Source organism: Balaenoptera musculus, chromosome 16 (assembly GCF_009873245.2).
Source record: "Balaenoptera musculus isolate JJ_BM4_2016_0621 chromosome 16, mBalMus1.pri.v3, whole genome shotgun sequence".
In the NCBI taxonomy this organism is placed as follows: Eukaryota; Metazoa; Chordata; class Mammalia; order Artiodactyla; family Balaenopteridae; genus Balaenoptera; species Balaenoptera musculus.
Window position 1 is genome coordinate 83,230,953 of NC_045800.1, and position 18,928 is coordinate 83,249,880.

Sequence of the window (18,928 nt, forward strand, 5' to 3'; positions counted from 1 at the left end):
CCTAGCAGAAGCCCATCAGAGCACTTACTACGCTGAAACCGCTCTGCTTCTGTCTCACTCCCCAGCTAGGCTGTAAAGCTCCTTGAGGACATGGGCTCTTACTTACTTCACAGCCCCAGAACCTTGTACGGTTTTGCACCCCTCCGCCCCCCAAAAATGCTTAACTGCACAAAATTTGTTAAACTGAAGTAGAGAAAATGATCCTCTATGAAAGTGTAACGGTATATATTCAACATAATACACATTTTAAGTCATTTATCTATAAATATTTATTAAATACTATTGTGTAACTTCACGCTTAAGAAATATCAACACTCGTAAACACTCAACCAGACAGGCTAAAATGAAAGGGACCGACAGACAACAGCATTAGGACTACTGAACAACAAGCTCTCATACACTGCTGGCAGGACTGTAAACTGGCAGCATTTACTAAAGCTAAACACAAATGCACCTGGTGACCCTGCATTCCAGACTGGGGATATGCTCAGCAGAAATGAGTAAGAATGTTCTTAGCAGCGTTATTCAGAATGGCCAGCCCCAAACTGGAGATAATTCCAATGTCCATTAATATCAGAATGATATATAAACTCGGGCATATTCATACAAATAACTACAGAGCAATGAAAAGACTGAACTTCTGCTACCCATAGCAACAAAGGTACTACTTCATGAAGTTTAAAAACAAGCTAAACTAACCTGTGGTGACAGACGAAAACAGTGGTTACTCTGGGGTGTTGGGTGTTGGGTGTTGACTGGGAAGGGGTGCCCATGAGGACACTTCACAGTAACTGAAATGTTCTCTAACTGCCCCCGGGTAGTGGGCACTCAGCGGGGAACCCAGCTGCACCTTATGTTATGTGAAGTCATGTTGCAACAAAGTTAAGAAAAAGAGAACCTGTGAACTAAGGCCCTGAAACTATGCCAACACACTGGCGGTAGAGCCATGAGACAAAAAAGTAAATGGATCAAACTATCTCTGACCCTTTGCTGGGACGTGGAAAAGAATGTTTTTTAAAAGAAATATACTTTTTTACATACACAAATGGTATTCCTAAATGGTTTCAACTTTGGCTTAAGGTTCATAATACTGTTTCCAGATGATGGTCCACTTGTACATAAACTAGGCAACTTGGTTATGTTATATATGCCAGTTACTTAGTACCGAGTTTTAACCAGTCATTTTGCTAAAATTCTGAGAAATCAGCTCAACTCTGGCCTACAGAATTACAGTGGCTATTTGTTACTAGCGATATTCCAAACGAAATTTATTTTACTCTGTTTATCTACTTTAACCTAAAATCTGCTGCCACCTTTTAGTGAAACAGAGAAATTAAAATCTTTATAATATAGGAAATTGTATTTCCTGTTAAAATTTTGAAGAAAAAAAAAAAAAAAAAGAAAAACCAAAAACCTTGAGTACTGGAAAACAACTAGGTTGTATTTTTGGTCAATATGTCCGATACTATGAATATTACCAGTTCTGGGAATGAGTTTTAATATTAATAAAGGAATATTCAATTTAACCAAACACCTGACAGGATTCCTCACGGACTATTTTAAGGAAAATATGCAAATAAAAAGATTAACAGATTTAAATACTTTTAAAAGCAAGAAAGAACAAAAGTATCTAAAAATTATACATGTATATGCATCCAGAACAAACTCTGGGCTACAGTATACCTAAGAGTGAATTATAGCACCTTTAGACATAAAATGTGTTAAATTACAATTTCGTATATGTATATATAAAATAGAACATTTAATACGGGTGAACTAGGTTATAAGCGGCACTACGCAGACCTTCCTGAGCGGCTGACACTGTGCTATGAGGTGACACGGGGGGACGGGTGAGACCCACTCATTCTTCAGGGATTTGTTTCAGCACCTGCAAGGCACCAGTCCAAGTGCTCGTTAATCTGAGACTCCGCAACTTCACTCTGACAAACCGGACAGTGAACCATTCTGCTCTGACTAGATGAACTGCCGGCGTTCTGCGCTGCAGCCGTAGGACGTGAACCGCACGCTGGCTCGTTACCACCACGCTGCGTTTGCTCGTTCTTGATAAAAAAGTTCTCGAACACAGTCCTGTCTTCGAGCCTGGGTCGTTTACGTGGGAATTTATCTTCAGGCCCGCCTGCATCCTGGGGTGCAGCCACAGACGTCGATTCCACTGCTTTGAAAGGATTTCTTCGGGGTATCTTAGAAGATGTCACCCTCCTTTGAGCACTAGAAGAGACCGAGTTTTTAGTGACGTCACCAGCCGTGAGGCTCTTCATCGGAGACCCACTCACACTTCCGAAAGCCTCGCGCTTGGGGACCGCGACGCTCGAGAAGTAGTTGCTGACAACACTTTGGTGACCGGAACTGAGGGCAGCGGAGACTAGGGAGGTTTTTCCACGTGAACCGTTCTGTTCAAATGTCACCTCAGGTTTCGAATTGGGTCTTAAGGCATTTGCTGAATGGCCCTGATTTAAAAGATCCTGGGTTTTAACAGCATGTGCAGTGATACATTTCCCAGATGAAGGCAAATTGCTGGTTTCCCCTAGAACATACCCTTTCCCACTGAAAGGGATTAACAACTGTGTCTCTCCTCTGTTCGGTTTACCTGCAAAAGAAGCAAATAAGATTCTTCCTTGGCTCAAAATTCGTACCATAACAAACATTAAGCTAATGGACAGCTTTTCCAAGTGAAGAACTACTCCTTCTGTCCTGCATCGGAACTGTGTTGTAGCTTTCTACTACTGGGAGCCGGACAATCCTCGGCAGTAGAAAGCTGTGGTACTGAGAAAACATACGGGACAAAAACACCCTCTCATATCGAGATAAGCAGTTCCATCACGCAAACATCAACAGCAAAGTCACTTTTACCTTGAAAATTGCTTTTAGTATTCTTAAGTGTCATTCCAGAAAGGAAAAATCTGCTACCGCATTCTTATCTTCCCAACTCACAAAATTGAGGACATAAGCTCTCCACATAAATTCTTCTATCACTTCTCAACTTACTAATAAACACTTCAGAATTTGAGAAATACAGCGTGTGTCAACATGTTGAGTCCTTATCACATCAAATCCACAACTTCCCAAGGGAAGAAGCATTAACTTTAGTAACCTTGTTACCCCTTCAAAAGGCAGTTACTCTAGGGGCTTCCCTGGCGGTCCAGTGGTTAAGACTTCGCCTTCCAATGCTAAGGGGTGCAGGTTCGATCCCTGGTCAGGGAGCTAAGATCCCACATGCCTCCGGGCCAAAAAACCAAAACAGAAAACAGAAACAACACTGTAACAAATTCAATAAAGACTTTAAAAAAAAAAAAAAAAGTGAAAGACATGATAGAGCTAAAAAAAATTTAAAAGAAAGAAAAAAAAAAGGCAGTAACTCTGAACTGCACAGGAAAGGGATAAATCTTGAAGATGAAGTACTAGCATAATACATGTCATATCCTTTTCCCATTCTTCTCCCTATGAAAATACATACATCAACAGAAGTCACTTGGATAGGCTCCAACTGATAGGAAGGGGTGTAGCTAGGACTTACATTCCGGGCATTGTTATTTGAATTACTGTTTTCATTTTGACAATCTTTTTGCCTTCTCTTTCTATCCTAATGACCCAGTGAGTCAGGATAGGGAAAGGGACTTTACCCTCAAATTTTAGCAGTGGAAACTACGTCTACTTTTACTCACATCTACATACAGCAGAGGATATTTTTCTACCACCATTTCACGGACGATGGGATTTTTGTTTTTTCCCTTAAGTCCACACTTGAAAACGTCTACACTGGAAACGATCCTTAAGCTCATCTAACGCCAGTTCTCCGATGGACAGCACTGTCTTTGCGTTACAGCCACAGCCGTGGAAAAGCTGGAAGAACACAAGCAGAGTTACCTTTATTCTCTGCTTCTGATGCTGGCTGCTTTCCTAGTTTTGTCCTTCCTTTGCCCTTCTTTGCGTAGCTCTCGGGCTCCTTGATTTTGATGTAGGTGCCGCCGCAGGTTTTCTGGTGCTCAGCCCACCAGCAGTCCTGCGCAGAGGGCGCCCTGTTGGTGGCGCGCTTCACGTAGCCGTAATACGGCTTCCTGTGCTGACACGGCCCATCGCAGCGCCACCAGTGTCGCCGGTACTCGTCCACCTCGTCGTGGAAAGTATGGTACACCTGGGTCGAGACAAAGCTGTCAGCGTTAAGTAGGCAGGTTAACAAGTGTAAGAAAATAGATGAGCGATATATAAGCAGCCCCCCGCCCCCTTTTTTAACTTTCCAGTTTCCCAGAGCTTTCTGAAGTTGTGTTTTGGGAAAGACAGTAACGATATATTTAGCTTCTCTTCAAAAGTTCATTTTAACGGGAAACAGCAGCACTTAATTTAGTGCTTCATGAACTGTGTAAAGACAGAAAAAGGTGAGACTAGAAGACAAAAAAATTAAAAATAAAAAAAACAAAAAGCTTCCATAAATGCTAAAAGTTTTAGAAACCCTATTTCTAAATGACAAAAAACCAGGATAAAGACAAGATTTTATATAATGCTGTAATAAATAAGAATTGTTCCCACTGCCAAGTTGGAATCTTCCCCTGTAAGTAACCAAAGGGCTCTGAGGACTATTTCCTGTAAATGCTGGACCCAAACACAAGCGCCAGGCCTCGCGCAGCGTCTGTCACACCCGCTCTGCACATGCGCCCGGCCCCGCCCATGTCTTCATAATAAGCCTTCGGGCTATCACTTCATCTGATTATAGGTGAAAAGCTCTCCAGGACTTGAATGTTCTCAGCCGGTACCCCTAGTGGCTATTGCCGGCCTGGCACAGGGAAGGTGCTCAGTCTGAGTGAAAAGCTTCATTGAGTCAAATAAAATTCTCTGTAAATGTGTTTTTCAGTCCTTAAACAGGATCCGTTTGTTTCACCCTCTAGATGAAATCTTACTTAGAACCTGAGCAGGAGACAGAAAGGACCGTTAGCCCTCCCACCCTGGTAGTACCGAGGATGGCAGGGCGCCATTTTAAAATTGATACTCCTGAATGACTCTGAGCACCTTTTCCTTCTGTCCTGTGAGTGAAACATTACTACTTATAGAAGGAGCAACAGCATAGGAGTTTTGCATTTAACTCTTTAGTAAAGTCCCCTTGTGGGAAAGAATGCTAAGCTTTCTATAACTCTACAGATAAATAGTTTCATAATCACCATCTCTCCATTATAAGCAAACAAACTCTATTATTTGGCAAGCAGGCAAACAATGCAAATTATAGCCGGTGCAGAAGAGACTGGAGGACAGAGGGTCTGGGAGCACGGAGGTTTGCAAGACCCTGCCCGCTCTCTCATGTTGAGAACACCCCGCTTAACAATTCAGCGGCAAAGACGACAGGGAACTGGATCTGTTTTGCTTCCGACTTCTGTAATTCCTATAGCCTGGGGATGTAACTTTTTAACAATGTAGTCACTAAAATAAAACTGTTCTCAATGTGGATGCCCTGTGGAGTCTGCTGTAACCTGATGTAACCCGTGAAAGCATGGGGTGTCCACTTGATTAAACCTCCTAGATGAAAACACAAACACATCCAAGTTAAAAGGGCATATCCTCTTCCAACTGAACAACAGGAAGTATACTAGGATTTTGCTTAAAGTGTAAATTCTAATGAAGAAACTAAAAGTCTTTTATACTAGCAACTCCGTAATTCTTTTGCTAATCTGGATTTTATGTGATTGTGTTAATGCAAGCCGCTTCCCTGATGTCGAAGGAACTCTGTCCGGTAATTAAATGAGGTCTCTAGAAAACTAAAATGACGGCTAGAAAATAATACACGGGGGGTGAGCACTTCTCACTTTCCATCACACTGGCCTTTATTGCCTTTTAAAGGAAGGAAATAGCTGAACACACCAAGGCATTTAATCTTTGTAGGAATTAATATTTCTGTTTGGTTCCATTCAATTCAATATTTGCTAAGCGCCTGTGGAGGCACTACATTACAGATCTTATGCAGAGGTATGTAAAGATAGGCAAGAGCCATCCTGTGAGAGGTATGAAAGTAGAATAAAATAGTGTAAAAGGTTAAATATCTGCTGAGGAGGTCCCGAGGAGGGAGAAGTTATATCTCACTGTAAAGATGGAGATCATTTTGACAGAAAATAGGAGAAGTGGCATATTTTAGGAAGAGGGTATATGAGGACAGGCACGGAGGTGCAAAGTCCAGTTAGAAATGTTAAGACATAAGCAGGAGGGTTGCAGAAGGTAAGAGAAAAGGAAGAGCAAGGTTATCTGAAAAAATGGATCAGTAATAACAAAAACAACTAATATTAAACGAGTATTCAAACTGTGCTAAAATGTTTTGCACGTACTTCCTCTAAGCCTCACAGGACCCGACAGGTAGGTGCTGTCATTACCCTCCTTTCCCGTGAGTAAACTGAAGCGTAGGAGAGATCAGTGGGTCCCACAGTGAATCAGTGGCGCCAGCGTCTGGACGCAAGCAACCTGACCCCAGGCTCCGCCACCTCCTACGGTATCATGCAGAAATACGAATCAAAGACTTCTGATGAAGGGAATGACACATGAAATGGTGGCAGAATATGGGACAGACTGGAGGGGGAGATGACAACGAGGCAACAAACTCAGGAGCGGACGGTAGTCGTCCAGAAGAGCGGCGCGCAGGCCTGCAGTAACCTTGTGCAGTGCGCTGCCCTCCTTGTGGCTGGAGCCTTCAGGGTATCGCTGGTGCGGCTGCCCTCCGCCTACGTGGTCCTCGACAAGCCAGCCAGCTTCTCTGGGCCTCTCACTTGCTGTGCAAAATCCTCAAACACAGTATTCGTTTCTACCCACTTCTCTATCTTCAGGAAGCACTGAATAAATAACTACTGAATATCATAAATGTGTGTGGCTTTATATACCGTTATATTGGCTCCCGTCAGGCGATTGATGCGATGCATATGTTTACAAAACTCTGGACCGTGCCCTTCCCGATCTTTATCGTTATTCGTGACAAATAAATAGGCATGTATCATTTCATGCAAGAGGGTCTGAAACAGAAAACAGTCAAATTAATTTGTTATGGTGCTTTTGAAAATAAAAATGCATTTTCTTACTCTACCTGGGGTCTTAACCTTCTCTGGATCACAGGCTCCGTTCAGATACTGAACAAAGTCATGAACGATCTTTCTAGAAAACTTACATAAGCACACATTCACAAAACTTTGCCTCTATAATATCCACAGCTCTGTAGGTCCCAGGCTAAGAACTCCCTATTCCAAGAAAGTCTTTTTAATTATTAATCAAAATCCAGTAGAAAAGACTGACAAATTCAACTACATGAAAATTTAAAAATTCTGTATGGGGAAAAAATTTTATAAGTAAAGCGAAAAAAGAAACTCAGAAAAATACAGGTGCAACCATCTCACAGCCTATTAATTCCTAAAATATAAAGAACTCCTAGAAGTCCACAGGGAAATGACCAACAATCCAACTTTAAAATAGGCAAATGTCATGGACAGGTAAGAGAAAATGAAACGTAAATGATCTGTAAACATATGAAAAATGTTCAACGTCATTTATAAAAACAGAAATGCAAATCAATACATTAGTATACCACTTCTTGCTTATCAAGATTGGTAAAACTCCTAAAGTTTGACACCATTAGTAAAGCTAAGGGAAAATAAGCACTCCCATATATCACTGGTAGGAGTGCAAAATGGTTCAAATTCTCCTCTCCCTGGGGAGGAGAATTTGATAACATCTAACAAAATTACAAATCCATTTCTCGTTGAACTCAGCAATACCCAGACTAAAATGAAAGGCCGTACATATGAGGTATTTTCTCAGTGGCACTGCTTACAAAAGCAGATAGTGAAAACAGTGTTTAGCAATAGGGGCCTTGTTGAAAGAAGAGCCACATAATGGAACTCCATGCAGCCATAAAAAAGAAGGAAAAATTTCTCTATGAAATGATTTGGAGGAGGCTACAGACTATCATTTTAATGAAAAAAGGCAAAGTACAGAAGAGTATACACAGAATTTTGTATAAGAAGTATGCTCTCTGGTGGGGAGGGGATAAGAGTGGATATAAATATTGGCAAAACAGAACGATAGAAAAAAGAAACTAATAACAGTATCCTTTAGTAGGTAGAGAGTTCAGAATAGAGGGATGGGGGAGATCAAGATTTCTTTGTGTACAGCTTTCTATAGTTTTGGGATTCTGAATCATGTAAAAATTTAAAACAAACAGTAAAACCTGCTCATTCCACACCAAGGATGCGTTTAGGTGCAAAGTTAACAAAAGCACTTAAGGCTGCTATTTCATACTTAATTCTAAAAAAATGTGAATACAAAAAGTGAAAATCATAAAGGTCTTCAAAAGCATACCTTTTTCATAATCCTCCATAGTTTTGTGAAAAAAAGAATTTCCATCAGAAGAACTAGACCGGCATTAATGAATTTTAGTCTTATAAAATTATGCTGAACAGCAAAATGGGAGAATCAAACATTTTAACTTGGTCATTATGATACCATCTCTTTTAAAATTATCAACTCTATCTTTTCAAGAAAATGCCACTCTATTGAGACTTAGACTCAAAGGCCATTCTACATTTCAGACGTCTCTCAACATTCTAAAATAATGATAACTATTCTCAGAAAGGAGAAACTACTTAGGTTCCTGATTTTTGGTCCAATTTAAATACATCTCGAAAATGGGACATGGCATTATACTGCACACTTCTATTTTTATATATCTACCATTTTCCACATTTAGGCTCTACACAACACGGCCCCAAAATACCTCTATGTCCCACCACTGTTCTACATCTGGCCAAAACCAACTACTTCTGGTCCTAAACATGCCATAAGTTTAGTGGCCTCGCTTTTGTTCACAGCACTCCCATTCCTTCTGCCAAGATGGTCTCCTCTACTCTGTGTACATGTGAGAATCCAACCTGTCCTGTCACGCTCACCCCCGTTTTAATTTGCAGCAGTAACAGTTCTAAGGGGACAGGACAAGAGCTTTAGAGCAGGGAAACCAGAGCCTAAACCAAGGATCTGGTACTCACTCTCCACGTGACCCTGGACAAGTTACAACTCGCTCCTCATCCTTAAAATTGAGATATCCTAATCTTGCAGGGCTGTGGTAAAGGCAAACACTAGAATAACTAGGTTAGTCCGGCACACAGTAGGTGCTCAATAGTGAGTGGTAGGCGTGGTGCTGTTACTAGTAATAAAATCCACATCTCTGAAGCTTTCCTTAACCTCCTCAACCAGTTTAAGTCTTTTTCTTTTCTGAATCCTACTGATCATAATTTAGGCAGCTACTTTCTATACAGGCCAGAGTCCCCCTATTCTTCCTCTGTCCACCTTCCTGATCTGATGTTAGAACTTTCTGCCAACAGCAAATGCTCACTTGAAGCATTAGCACCTATTTCCCATTTTCTTCTTGCCCATTACCTTAAAATGAAAAAAATTGTTCATGTGTTAATCATTTATGCAACAAATATTCATTAAGCAGTTTTCAGTTAGGGCTGTTCCAATTAGGGCTCCTGGTAAGGTGGATCTGGTTAATCATATTGTTCAACTTTTTTTTTTAATTTTTACTATTTTCTTTTTCTGCTTATTCATTGAATTACCAACGGAGTTCTGTTAACATCTGCAACTATGACTGTGGATTGATTATTTCTCTTTTTGTTTCTGCTAATTGATGCTTCATGTCGTTTAAAGCTATGTTATTACTTTTACGGTCATTATGCGTTTTTATTTAATAGATTATTCTATCATTATAAAATGTCTCCCTTTTTTCTAGTAAAACTTCCTCCCTTAAAATCTTTAGATTAATACTAATAGAGCCATAACAGCTTTCTGTTGTCTAGTATTTGGATGATATGCTTTTTCTCATCCTTTTATATTTAACATGTGTGTGTCTTTATTTTAAGCATGTCTCTGTTAGTCTAGGATGTCGTTTCATGTTTTTAACTGGAGTGTTTGGTCCATGTACATTTAACACAATAACTGCTGTTTTTATGTCCACCTTTCTCTTTATTTGACCTGGGCTTTGTTCCTTTATTCCTTTCTTTCTTATTAATTGAGTTATTTCTGTTGTACCATTTTACATTTAGTGGCTATTTACCTTTTTAAAACTGTAGTAAAAAAAAAAGTAACATAAAATTTACCACCTTAACCATTTTAAGTGTACGGTTCAGTAGTGCTAAGTACATTCACATTGTTGTGAAACCCATTACCTTTTATTACTCTTAAAAACATATTTCCAAGCATGTTTTAACTTATTTCCCATCCAACCTCTACCACCTATGCCCTCTAGTGCATACGTTTCAGGTGATATAATTGGGGCAAGACCACTCACACTGGCTGTATCTTGGGGATCTTCAGGCAACTATTCGACTCAACTAAACATACTCTGACAGCTCCTACGGCCCCATTTTGCTAGTAGGAGTGACCACCAGCTCTAGATATACAGTGTGCCCTCACGCTGGTTTGTTCTGCCAGCTCAGCTACATGTCCTGGGAGGACACCATGGCAGCTGAACAGAGGAGAATCAAAATCTGTGTGTCTCAAAACAAACATCTGGATCCTAAGTTTTTCTCTGCTTCTAAACCAACCACTTTGCCTCTCTGAACCTTGATTATCTCATTTATAAAAATGAGGACAACACACCCTGAACATAAACAGGATTACCGTAAAGATCAAATTGGGTGACGAACCTGAAAGCCTCTATCTTCGAAACACGATAATATAAGGAAACCACTATTATTTGCCCCACGATAAAAGTTCGCAGTGAGGGAAAACGGGTTTTTTCTTCTTCACGTGCACAAGTTAATTTACAGCAGTCTAAACCAGTAACACGCGTTTCTAAATTACTGAGCTAAGCATCAGGTTCACGCAAAGAATACCTCCACCAGATCCTTTCTTGGTCTCAACTTTAAGAGGGGTTCACTGAGGCGGATGGAACACATTCCGCCCCTGCCTTCGTAGCTGCATATCCCAGCGCACCTGGAAAACAACCACCACAAAACCGTCGCTTAGCAAACATACGCGAAAGGGAAGCGGACGGGAAAGGGCAACCGCTGGGTCCTTCTCGCACGGTCCAGACTGAGCGGGCTCTGGGGCGGGGGAGGGGGGCTCTCGCGAGAGCGCACGCGCAGCCGCTCGGCGGGGCGGTCCCTGCCTTTAGCGCCAGTTAGGGAGGCACGTGAGCAGCAGGGGCTCCCCGAACCCCAGCCGGGCCAAAAGAGCTCTCGAAGAAGGCCGTCCCGTTCTGCCGCTCCCCGCCTCCTCCCTACACGCCACCGTCGGTCAGTCGTCGGTGGCGGTGACGGCCAAGTCTCCAGCAGCCTGTGTCCAGAAGTATCGAGGAAACCCACATACGCAGCAGCATGGCACTAGAAACACACTTCCGTGTCGTACCTTCATCTCTTACTTCAGGGCGCTTCGCCTCCATCCAAGAGCAAGCGCGGTGGCCTCGAACCGCACCGTCAACTTCTCAACTCCGTTCGTATGCAGGAGCAGGTTACCTGGAGCCGGCATTTCCCGGACTCGGCGTGCCGGAAAGGGCTGCTTTGAGACGCACCCCGCCCCCCCCCCGAAGATCCCCTGGACCCAGAAGTAGGGAAACGCCAGCCCCCTTCCCCACCCCGACCCGCGAGCTCGCGGCCCAGCGGCGGAACCCGCCGAACCCGGCAGGGACTGCACGCGTCCCGGGGAAGAAAGCAAGCCGCGGCCCAGGCCTCCTTTCTCAGGGGCGGGTTCCGGCTGCTTCTCCCGCCTGGGTCCTAAAGCGTTCCCGTAAGCCCCATCAGAAAAGGGTCAGCTCATCGTCCTAACGCCAAGGAACGTCCCCTTACAGGCCAAACCGCCGCGGGGTGGGCCACAGGGCTCCCCTGACGCTGTCTGGGCGGGACAGAGAAGGGCAAGGAAGGGAAGGGACACAGGACCGGCGGGCCGCCTGCCCGCAGCTCCAGAGCCCGGGCTGAGGCCGCCGGCGCCCCCCGCCCCCGGCGCGGCTCGGGACTCACAGCGTCATTCGCATGCTCCACTTCACCTCGACCGCCTCCAGACAGCCCCAGAAAAAACGGTCGTTGAACTGCACAAACAGGGCCTGCAAATCGGGGGTGGGGTCCACCAGCTCCCAGGACGCGTCCACCAGAGACAGGGGCTCCTGGGCCAGATTGCGCTCCGAGACCTGCAAGTTCCACTCCTCCTGAAGCCGCAGCGCCAAAACCAGGTCCTCATCCATGGCTGCCGGGGTCCAGGCCGGGGGACTCCACGTCCCGGAGCCTCGGACGGCCGGGTCGAGCTCCTCCTAGGAGATACCGGCCCGCGGGTCAGCCCGCCGATCTCGCGAGACTCAGGCAAACTGGCTCGAGAACGGAACTTGTCCCAGACGCCAAAGTCAAGCTTCTGGGGCTCAAAAAAAAAAAAAGAACCCCCCGTGACAGCACCTCCCAGTGGGCTCAAAACTTGGGTTCCCAGGGCTTGAGCCGGAGGCAGGTTTCAGAAACCTGGTTACCGCCTTCACGGTTCGCGAGTAACGTCAAACACCAACGTCACACTCGGTTCTGGCGCAGTACCTACGTCTCTCTGCCCCGCCCTCCACTCGCTTCCGCGATAGCTTCTTCGGCGCATGCGCCCTAGGCCGCTGGCGCTGCTGCGCAGGCGCACCGCCTGCTCCCGGCCTCTTGCGCAGGCGCAGTGCCTGAAGTTCATAGCCGGGCGCAGGCGTACTCGTCTCTCTTCCAGCCTGCTTCCGCAGCTCTGGAGTTGGACCCGGCTTGGGTGGGCCTCGACAGCGGCGGCACCAGCGACGGCGATAGTGACAGGGACTGCGTGAGTCCCGGACGGAAATGGCGATGGCGATGTCAGACAGCGGGGCGAGCCGCCTGCGGCGGCAGCTGGAATCGGACGGCTTCGAGGCGCGGCTGTACGTGAAGCAGCTCTCGCAGCAGTCGGACGGAGACCGAGACCTGCAGGAGCACCGGCAGCGCATCCAGGCGCTGGCGGAGGAGACGGCGCAGAACCTGAAGCGCAACGTCTACCAGAACTACCGACAGTTCATAGAGACGGCCCGCGAGATCTCCTACCTGGAGAGCGAGATGTATCAGCTCAGCCACCTGCTGACCGAGCAGAAGAGCAGCCTGGAGAGCATCCCGCTTACCTTGCTGCCGGCTGCCGCCGCCGCGGGGGCCGCCGCCGCCTCCGGAGGGGAGGAGGGGGGAGGCGGCGCGGGGGGCCGCGACCACCTCCGGGGCCAGGCTGGCTTTTTCCCCAGCCCCGGGGGCGCCTCCCGCGACAGTTCCGGGCCAGGCGAGGAAGGAAAGCAGCGCACTCTCACCACCCTGCTTGAGAAGGTGGAAGGCTGCAGGCACCTGCTGGAGACGCCGGGTCAGTACCTGGTGTACAACGGGGACCTGGTGGAATACGAGGCGGACCACATGACCCAGCTGCAGCGGGTGCACGGCTTTCTCATGAACGACTGTTTGCTGGTGGCCACTTGGCTGCCACAGCGGCGGGGGATGTATCGCTACAACGCCCTCTATCCCCTGGATGGTTTGGCCGTGGTCAATGTCAAGGACAACCCGCCCATGAAGGACATGTTCAAGCTGCTCATGTTTCCCGAGAGCCGTATTTTTCAAGCGGAAAACGCAAAAATCAAACGAGAGTGGCTGGAAGTGCTGGAGGAAACCAAGAGGGCCCTCAGTGAAAAAAGACGCAGGGGGCAGGAGGAGGCAGCTGCCCCACGAGGGCCACCTCAGGTGACTTCCAAGGCCAGCAACCCATTTGAGGACGAAGACGACGGCGAGCCAGCTGTTCCCGAGGCAGAAGAAGAGAAGGTGGACCTCTCCGTGGAATGGATCCAGGAATTGCCTGAAGACCTGGATGTCTGTATTGCCCAGAGGGACTTTGAAGGGGCCGTCGACCTGCTGGATAAACTGAACCATTACCTGGAAGATAAGCCCAGCCCACCTCCTGTAAAAGAACTAAGGGCCAGAGTGGATGAGCGCGTTGGCCAGCTCACTGAGGTGCTAGTGTTTGAACTGTCCCCAGGTCGGTCCCTGAGAGGTGGTCCCAAGGCCACCCGCCGGGCGGTTTCTCAGCTAATCCGGCTTGGCCAGTGCACGAAGGCTTGTGAGCTCTTCTTGAGAAACAGGGCAGCGGCTGTGCATACTGCGATACGCCAGCTTCGCATCGAAGGTGCCACTTTACTCTACATTCATAAGCTCTGCCACGTCTTCTTTACTAGCCTTCTGGAGACCGCCAGGGAATTTGAGACGGACTTTGCGGGCACCGACAGCGGCTGCTACTCTGCCTTTGTGGTCTGGGCGAGGTCCGCCATGGGCATGTTTGTGGATGCTTTTAGCAAGCAGGTGTTTGATAGTAAGGAGAGCCTCTCCACGGCGGCTGAGTGTGTAAAAGTGGCCAAGGAGCACTGTCAACAACTGAGCGACATCGGCCTAGACCTCACCTTCATCATCCACGCCCTCCTGGTGAAAGACATCCAAGGGGCCTTGCACAGTTACAAAGAAATCATCATCGAAGCCACTAAGCACCGCAACTCTGAGGAGATGTGGAGGAGGATGAACCTGATGACTCCGGAGGCCCTGGGGAAACTCAAAGAGGAGATGAAGGGCTGTGGCGTGGGAAACTTCGAGCAGTACACGGGGGATGACTGCTGGGTGAACCTGAGTTACACGGTGGTTGCTTTCACCAAACAGACCATGGGCTTCTTGGAAGAGGCACTGAAGCTGTACTTCCCGGAGCTGCACATGGTGCTTTTGGAGAGCCTGGTGGAAATCATTTTGGTCGCTGTTCAGCACGTGGATTACAGTCTTCGGTGTGAGCAAGATCCAGAGAAGAAGGCTTTTATCAGACAGAATGCATCCTTTCTGTATGAAACGGTCCTCCCCGTGGTGGAGAAAAGGTTTGAGGAGGGTGTGGGGAAACCCGCCAAGCAACTCCAGGACCTGAGAAATGCATCGAGACTGATTCGTGTGAATCCCGAAAGTACAACGTCAGTGGTCTGATGCCTGGACCTGTTTATGTGTATCCGTGTATGTTGCTTATGGATTATTTATATTAAGTTGCAGTAGCATATTCTTTATAGTCTCAAACATGTCTTAAAAATAAAAGATGCCCTTTGGGATAGAAGTGCAAAAGCAAAAGGAAAAAGAAAAAAATGTTAAATTAAGGCCATATGACAAAAACGTTGGAATTATTGAAATATATAATATGCTTTCCTTTTAAATTATGCAGCTCTCTAATGCATATATCATCACACTATAGCATTTCAGCTTATCCTTTGACTCACGACACACTTTCTCACAGTGCAGATTATGCAGCGCCGATAAACAATATCTGTAAATACAGAGTTTAAGTATGTTGTGAATGTCTCCCCGTTCACAAAAATGTTAGGTTTCTTAAAGGGTACTGTGCCATATAAAACACCCTGCGCCCTATACTTCCACATCTTAAAATGTGTTTGAACAATTTGGGGGAAAGAAAGGAGTTGAGGAAATTGGTTTTAGGGTAAACTTTGGTCAAAAGAATTCCTTCGTGAAGGTAGCTAGTGTGCGGACTTGAGTACTCCAATCCTTATAGAGCACAAGGGGAAGCTGTCATAAACACAGTTCCAACGTAATTTAAATGGTTCATCATTTTTAGCTGCTAATTAGCAGCTTGATAACACTTGATTTGGGAGCATTTACTTGAAAATCTTAAGAACTATCATCAATTTTTTTTTTTTACATATTTCTGAGTTGTCTGAAGTTCCCCTTTAGAATATTAAAAAAAATAAAAAATGAGACACATCGAAGAACCTGACAGCACTTTTGGTGTGGGTTACACGTAGCGGCTCAGACTTCATGCAAGTGGGAGAAAAGTTTTCAGATTTCAGGGTCTGGGTGGGTGGGAAATTAGGGAAAATCCTATGCAGACCCCACAGTGTTCTTAAGTATGACTGCTTTGAGCAGAGATTTGTTTTTGTTTTTTCGTGGCTAAGTGGATAGTTTTCCGTGGCTAAGGGTAAGTGTTTTTTCGTCTCACAGAAAAGTGAGACAGTGTGCCCAAAGGAAGGAGGGGAAGAACCTTTGGTGACGCCTAAAATGCTCCAGGCTGCATTTTTCTTGTTTTATTTTTTAATTTTATTTGTTTTTCAAACTGAATATAATGCTTACTTCAGATTGTTTAGTAAACAAAAATAACTAAAGAAATTCGAGCTTCCCGAGGTTTCTAAACTTGCATCCATTGTATATTGATTATCTGGCCTTCCTCATACTTGGAGACAAACTGCTACCACCCATTTTCCCCCTAACTTATAGTTGTGATTCTTGTTCCTAAGTGTCATTTCTGATGCCGATGACTTCAAAAGGTCGTTTCCTTTATCTGAAGGAAAATAGTGGTATTAAGACTGTGGGAATTATGTAAAACCTAAAATAGCTTCTAATAGCAGGTTAGGGTTGTAAAGCTCCTTGACTTAATTACTCATATGCCTGACGAACCTCTTATTTTATATTTAGCTCTGCATATCTAAAAGGTTGGAAATTATCAAAGTTAAAGATTTTCTTTGACATTTTTTTCACATAACTTTAGCATTTGCTAGATAGTAACTGTAACTGGATATCTCAGTTGAACAAAAACAGTTATAATCTGCCTTTTTGTTTTTTAAGATCACTGGAAACTTGAATTTGATAAAAATGTTATGATTATTTTGTGCCGCTTAAAGTTTCTAAAATCATATTGTATGAAACATGTATTGTGTCAGTATTTGATGCTGGGTCCATGAAATGATACTTCTGAAATCAAAACTTCTCTTACGGCATGAAGTGATAAAAACCTCAGTGCGTATGTGCTCAGATGCTATTTAAATGGTAGACTCTTCACAGAACTGTCTGCTTTTTAAAACTGGAAGTACAGAATTTTCTTGTGTTAAAAGTTGTGTGTTCCTTAATCAGAGTTGTAGCTGGAGGAATTAGGCTGTTGGTGAATCAGGTCGTGTGGGAAATTGATTAAAGACCATCGATGTTGCAACGTGCCTTTGTGCCAGGACAGAGCAATTTCGCTGCATTTCCTCCAAGCGGGGTCAGAGCTCTTCTCTCTAGTTCTCATTCAGTTAGACACCAAAACAAGGTCTGAAAATGGAATGCGGTTAGAGATTGCCCAAAAATATAGTACATACGGTATTATACCATTTAAGTGTTGATTGCCTTGTCTAGGTTGCTTCGAAGATAACACTGTCACTTGAGCTTGAAATCAGACTTGATTGAATTAATTAGTGTTGAAGAAAGACGCCCTGTGGAATTAAGTCTGTTTTTGATTAAAGCCTCATTTCACTTAAGTGCTGAAAACTCACTTATTTTTGTTTAAAACACTACCTGTGGTTGTCATCAGCACTTGTACTTTGCAACTTGCTTTCCTGGGATTGGGAATTCGGGACTTGACATGTAGTATAAAATCAGTATGTGTACATTTTGCTTATTGGTATGCTGTGCTCTGAGGGAGTCTTGAAATGTTTTACCAAAATAAAGCTGAAAATTTTTCTTACACTGGATAAAATCGATTGATATTACAATGTTATATTTATTTCTTTTCTTTAATGAGGATTTAATATTGTTATGTTTATGTTACTGAAATGTTTTAAAAGCCTAGGTTGTTTTCTAGTTTTTGTTTTTCTATATGAGGAGTAATAGGTACAAAACTGTTAGCTTTATTTAAGTAAGTGTTCTGCTACTATCAGAATTGTGAATTAAATCAGATTGCAACTTTTTAGGATTCCCTTGAACGGGAGATTTCAGATGTACAAAATGTGAATTTACTCTAAAAAATGGGTGTTAGGGACTTCCCTGGCGGTCCAGTGGTTAAGACTCCGCGCTTCCAATGCGGGGGGCGTGGGTTTGATCCCTGGTCAAGGAACTGAGATCCCGCATGCCACAGGGCACAGCCAAAAATAAATAAATAAGTAAAAATAAAAATATAAAAAGTGGGATTCATACCATCTGCACATCTTTCAGTGAAGAAAATATAATGTGGGCTATATGACCTAGGAACTAGGATCATAAATGACAAGGATCTCTTTTTTTTTTTTTTAAACGTGGATATTGCGGGAACTATCACGCATAATTGATTTAACAATATTTAGCGAATGCTATGCCTCACATTGACTAAAATGCGGGGTGGGGAGGACAAAATAAAGTTAAGCATGCTTTCACTTAATATGCTTAAAAATTGGTGAAAATAGAATAAAAACTTGGAAAAAATAAATTAGCAAATGAAAGGCAAAACTGTTGCAAATTAAATTCAGCAAAATTAATTAGTTTATCAATAAATAATTGAATAATTGCAAACCGTGTTGGAAAAAAAAACAAGACCAAACAACCTGCGTGTCGCAGCTTAAATGCCATGGGAATGCTGAGAAGGAAAAGGGCAGTGTTACTCTGAGGAGTTTGGAAAGGCCTCGTGGAATTGTTGGCCTTGGAGCAGGTCCTGGAAGAAGGGACAAGATTTAGGTGTGCAAGGAAGATGGGCATGCAAGTGTGAGCAAAGACACACAGCAGGAGCGCGTGCGTGCTTGGGACAGTCTTGTGAAGTAATGTCACTGTCACAGCGCCGTTGCAGATGTGCTAGAGATTTGAGGAGAGGAACGCTGTGTCTGTAATTCATCCCTACTAAGGAAGCTTCCATCGTGCAGAGGGTAGGAAGTAAGAAGTCCACGTCATCCTGCCCGAGCCCCCGGTGACCCCCTCAGCATAGGTGCCACTGGTAAGAGCTTCTCATACATCTTTTCCCCAGAAATTGGACTGTACGGCACCTACTGTTGAGCTCTTGCTCTTATTCGAGTGCCACCAGTTCAGTATTTCTCAGAAGTGCTCACATCAGTACCTCACCGGGCTGGATTTTTCTGTGATTGAACAGCACCCAATCACAATGAATGGATCTGTCAGGATCGCGCACTTTCCAATTA

At 44.5% G+C, this 18,928-nt stretch overlaps 2 protein-coding genes across 7 annotated transcripts; one reads left to right on the forward strand and one right to left on the reverse strand.

The window, feature by feature from the left end:
* Positions 1-252: 252 nt before the first annotated feature.
* On the reverse strand, positions 253-12,509 carry SPRTN (SprT-like N-terminal domain). 6 transcript variants are annotated; one of them, XM_036828212.1, is made up of 6 exons: positions 12,417-12,490; positions 11,991-12,277; positions 10,869-10,968; positions 6,870-6,998; positions 3,886-4,153; positions 281-2,608 (listed from the first exon to the last, which is right to left on the reverse strand). In XM_036828212.1, the coding sequence occupies exons 2-6, from the start codon at positions 12,209-12,211 to the stop codon at positions 1,869-1,871; spliced, it is 1,458 nt and encodes a 485-aa protein (XP_036684107.1). In that variant the 5' UTR covers positions 12,212-12,277; positions 12,417-12,490; the 3' UTR covers positions 281-1,868. The 6 variants fall into 6 exon arrangements, with proteins under 6 accessions (XP_036684106.1, XP_036684107.1, XP_036684108.1 ...); XM_036828211.1 differs by having other exon boundaries at positions 253-2,608; positions 11,991-12,507; XM_036828214.1 differs by lacking the exon at positions 12,417-12,490 and having other exon boundaries at positions 1,422-2,608; positions 11,383-12,127.
* A 169-nt stretch (positions 12,510-12,678) lies between these two features.
* On the forward strand, positions 12,679-17,525 carry EXOC8 (exocyst complex component 8). Its single transcript, XM_036828210.1, has one exon. It carries the CDS (start codon positions 12,819-12,821, stop codon positions 14,994-14,996), a length of 2,178 nt encoding a protein of 725 aa, XP_036684105.1. The 5' UTR covers positions 12,679-12,818; the 3' UTR covers positions 14,997-17,525.
* The last annotated feature ends 1,403 nt before the right edge of the window (positions 17,526-18,928 follow it).

Bases quoted from the DNA above. Each gene is read 5' to 3' on its own strand.
- SPRTN (XM_036828211.1), bottom strand. From the start codon at position 12,211: ATGGATGAGGACCTGGTTTTGGCGCTGCGGCTTCAGGAGGAGTGGAAC. The intron at 6,999-10,868 runs GTATTCTTTGCG...TTTCTGTTTCAG, and splicing joins CAAGAAAGGATCTGGTGGAG to ACCCTCTTGCATGAAATGAT. The intron at 2,609-3,885 runs GTAACTCTGCTT...CTTCTTTTGCAG, and splicing joins ATCAGAAGCAGAGAATAAAG to GTAAACCGAACAGAGGAGAG.
- EXOC8 (XM_036828210.1), top strand. From the start codon at position 12,819: ATGGCGATGGCGATGTCAGACAGCGGGGCGAGCCGCCTGCGGCGGCAG.